The sequence below is a fragment of the Gekko japonicus genome, unplaced genomic scaffold, assembly GCF_001447785.1.
Source record: "Gekko japonicus isolate JY-2015 unplaced genomic scaffold, Gekko_japonicus_V1.1 scaffold2263, whole genome shotgun sequence".
Taxonomy (NCBI): domain Eukaryota; kingdom Metazoa; phylum Chordata; class Lepidosauria; order Squamata; family Gekkonidae; genus Gekko; species Gekko japonicus.
In genome coordinates this window covers 124888-128998 of record NW_015165887.1, presented here as the reverse complement: position 1 = coordinate 128998, position 4111 = coordinate 124888, and the positions used below count along the sequence as shown (strand labels likewise).

General features: G+C 38.2%; 1 protein-coding gene across 1 annotated transcript in view; it reads left to right on the top strand.

The window, feature by feature from the left end:
• The window catches only part of VNN1 (vanin 1), a 48772-nt gene that overhangs the window by 9591 nt on the left and 35070 nt on the right, over positions 1 to 4111 (top strand). The window contains exon 7 of the mRNA XM_015411317.1: positions 794 to 901. Coding sequence (XP_015266803.1) covers positions 794 to 901 — 108 coding nt within the window. The remainder of the gene's footprint in view (positions 1 to 793; positions 902 to 4111) is intronic.

Genomic DNA, 4111 nt, shown 5'->3' with positions numbered 1-4111 from the left:
TGCTGGATTCCCCCCCCCCCAAAAAAAGTTGCTTGCATTCCTATCCCAGGAGCCTGTGGAAAAATTTGAAACATGTTTTGTACCTAACACCATCGAATTTAATTACATCTGAAGCATGTCCTCTGTTCTATTTCATGATTTTACAAACTGCAGACTAGGAGATTCTCTGCCATACCCTGAAACTCTTTTATGTGCCCTGCCCTCCTATTCTTTTTGAGTTTTGTTCCGAACCTTTATTAGCCTGATTTGAAAAGCTCTGGGGAACTAAAAAACCTGCTCTTGTGTGATAGTTTCGTCATAGTAAAAAGGTATTACACAACTGTTGTTTATGGACCAATATGGCTACTTGCAATTTTTGTAGTTTATTCCATTCTGGTGTGACAATTTTTTCATAAAGGATGCAAGTATTTGTGCTGTGTGACATGTCATTAGTAAAATGGTCTTAAGGATGTGCTTCCTCCAGGCTACAGTCAGTTTATGGAGCGAGAGCTCTAATGCTGTTATGGAATTCTACCACCCATAATGACATCTTTATTTATTTCAGTAGGGGCAAATGATAATGGGTCACTTCCCTTTGTATGTGCATAGCTGTTTCTTCTATTGAAATGAATGGATTCTTATACCCAAGAGTTCTGTGGGCACTGTAAGGATGCTGGATAGGACACCTATCTCATCCCATGCTTGCCTTCATTCTGTTATTCACACACAGTAAAATTAGAATATCTTCAGTAAGTATGTAACACTTGTACCTTGTGCAGTGTTAACGGAATGTGTCAATATTTTCCTTCATCAGGTTTTGAGTGACGGGCAGCTGATTAGTCAGAATGGTACAACAAAGCCAATATTAACGGTGACACTGTTTGGGAGGTGGTACGAAAGTGATCCACCACGTCCAGAAAAGGTTTGTCTGAGATGTTCTGGACTAAGAATTTCAGCAATGTCATTACAATATTTTCTTACTTTACTTCATACTTCATACTTCTTACTTTCTTACTTTAATTCATAAATTATCATTTTGAAACAGTTGTTGCTTTTTCCTGATTGTGGCATAATCAAGGTTGTTCCATCCTACAGTAATGATCACATTCATAACACATTTAGTGTTGTCTATCAAGTCCAAAAGAACGTGCCCTTGAAGTTCATTCTCATACAAAACAAAAAAATCAGTCCGACTCCAAACCAGAAGACCTAGGTTGGGTGTTATAAACTGTGGCTGGTTGGCTTAGGCTGAGCTGGCTGAAATTGAATCCGATGAAGATGGAGGTCCTATCCTCCTCTTTACAATCAAATCTGTGTTAAATCAAAACAACTTATATTTCTATCCCTTTAAGGCTAATATACTGTCTACATTATAAACTCTTATCTTTGGTGTAAATCCTTCATAATCTCCTTCCCATCTCCTTGCGCGTTTCCAAGACTTATCCACTCTCCTATATCCTACCAATTCCTTGCATTCAACGTAGGGACAACTTTTAGTATTCACTTTTTATTTCTTTTTCACTTATTATCTTTATTACTTTGTTTTATTAACAATCTAGAAAAACCGTTATATCTTTTCTCACTCTCCAAGTAGCTCTATCCTTCCCAATAACTCCATATCTTTCCTGTATAAATTGCCCAACTCATGTATCTTTCTTCACTCTGAGATTACCCTCTATTCTCCATACTCTGATTTAACCATCATCAAAATACTTTAACACCTGCTTATATCACAACCAATCCCTCTAGCCACTATTAAAATTAATTCTCAACCACAGTGTTCCAATATACTTAAATATAATCAAATTCTCCAAAAACCTAACATTCCTACCACCTCCTTTCTCCATCTTACCTCACCTATACTCCATTAACTTAAAATAATAATAACAACAACAACAACAACAACAACAACCATATAAATAAAATCCAATATTTTCTATTTTCTTAGTACCTTATCCACTATTTTACCATTTCATTATTTTAAATTATAGCCATGGTTTAAATTTTTTTTTTAACTTTTATGATATTTCATTATATTTCAATTCATTAATACCCTTTATACTTAATTTAACATTATATAATTTGTACTTAGAAATTCTTATTGTTACTCCAAATCATACCCAAAATTTATTTTAACCATAATATTCCACTATATTTAAACATTAATAATCCCCCCTAATATAACCATCACCTTATTTCTGTACACCTTCGCCACCAACAATAAATACAAAAATAAGCAGGTTTCAGGTCTGTATTCCGTATTATATCTTAAGAAAACATTCTTTCCAGTCTTTTTGTATAACTTATTCTTCCTCTTAACCATCTGCAGTCTACCTTTCCGCTTCAGCATTTCTATATGCCTGCGTTCTTTAAATGTCTCCTGGCTTTCATGCTTTTCCTCTCTGCTATCCCTCTATTCGGTTCTCCAGAATTTATTGTCCCCTCTAAATTTTCACACTCGTCTTTTCCTTCTTTTTAGCCTTTTATCTCTCTCTCTTTCCAATTATTGGCCTTGTCTCTTGTCTTTTGGCAATCCTCTTTTAATGCCAGGCATTTCTCTGTTTGAGTTCTTTCTTACTGTACAAACTGTGTGTGTTAGGGAATGCTATTTTGTGTTGCTTGTAAGGTTGAAAGCTGTTATAGGACTGTGTATGTTTGTATTCTTGCTAATGAATTTGCATAAATGTATAATATAACATAAACTTATAAAACCCAATAAATATATATTAAAAAAAGAAGATGATGGAGGTCCTGTGCCTGACTCAGAGCGGTCCCAGGGTAGGGATCCCACTCCCGACCTTTGATGGGGCACCACTCATGTGAGTGCCAGAGGTTAGGAGTTTGGGAGTGCTCCGAGACGCCTCCTTAACAATGGAGGCCGAGGTAGCAGCCATTGCCAGATCTTCGGCTGATCAGGCAGTTGGTTCCGTTCCTTGAACGCAATGACCTGGCAACAGTGATCCATGTGATGGTCACCTCGAGATTGGATTACTGTAATGCACTCTACATGTGGACAAGGGGGATCCAATAGATATTGTTTACCTTGACTTCCAGAAAGCTTTTGATAAAGTTCCTCATCAAAGGCTCCTAAGTAAGCTCAAAAATCATGGGATAAAAGGACAAGTCCTTTTATGGATCAAAAACTGGCTAATTAATAGAAAACAGAGAGTGAGTATAAATGGGCAGTTCTCCCAGTGGAGGGGTGTAAGCAGTGGGGTACCACAGGGATCAGTACTTGGTCCACTGCTTTTTAACTTGTTCATTAATGATTTGGAGTTGGGAGTAAGCAGTGAAGTGGCTAAATTTGCAGATGATACGAAGTTGTTCAGGGTGGTGAAAACCAGTGAGGATTGTGAGGCACTCCAAAGGGATCTGTCAAAGATGGGCAAGTGGGCGTCAACATGGCAAATGGGGTTCAATGTGGCCAAGTGCAAGGTGATGCACATTGGAGCCAAAAATCCTAAATATAAATACACATTGATGGGGTCTGAACTGGCAGAGACTGATCAAGAGAGAGATCTTGGAGTTGTAGTAGATAACTCACTGAAAATGTCGAGACAGTGTGTGACTGCAATAAAGAAGGCCAATGCTATGCTGGGGATTATTAGGAAGGGTATTGAAAACAGATCAGCCAATATAATAATGCCCCTATATAAATCAATGGTGAGACCTCATTTGGAATACTGTGTGCAGTTCTGGGCACCACACCTTAAAAAGGATATTATAGCTTTGGAAAAAGTGCAGAAAAGGGCAACTCGAATGATAAAAGGGTTGGAACACTTTCCCTATGAGGAAAGGTTAAGGCGCTTAGGGCTCTTTAGCTTGGAGAAACGACGACTGAGGGGTGACATGATTGAGGTTTATAAGATTATGCATGGGAAAGAGCAGGTAGAGAAAGAGGTACTTTTCTCCCTTTCTCACAATACAAGAACCCGTGGGCACTCCATGAAATTGCTGAGCGGTCGGGTTAGAACGGATAAAAGGAAGTACTTCTTCACCCAAAGAGTGATTAACACTTGGAATTCACTGCCACAGGAAGTGGTGGCGGCTACAAGCATGGACGGCTTCAAAAGGGAATTAGATAAGCATATGGAGCAGAGGTCCATCAGTGGCTATTAGCCACAAGGTATAG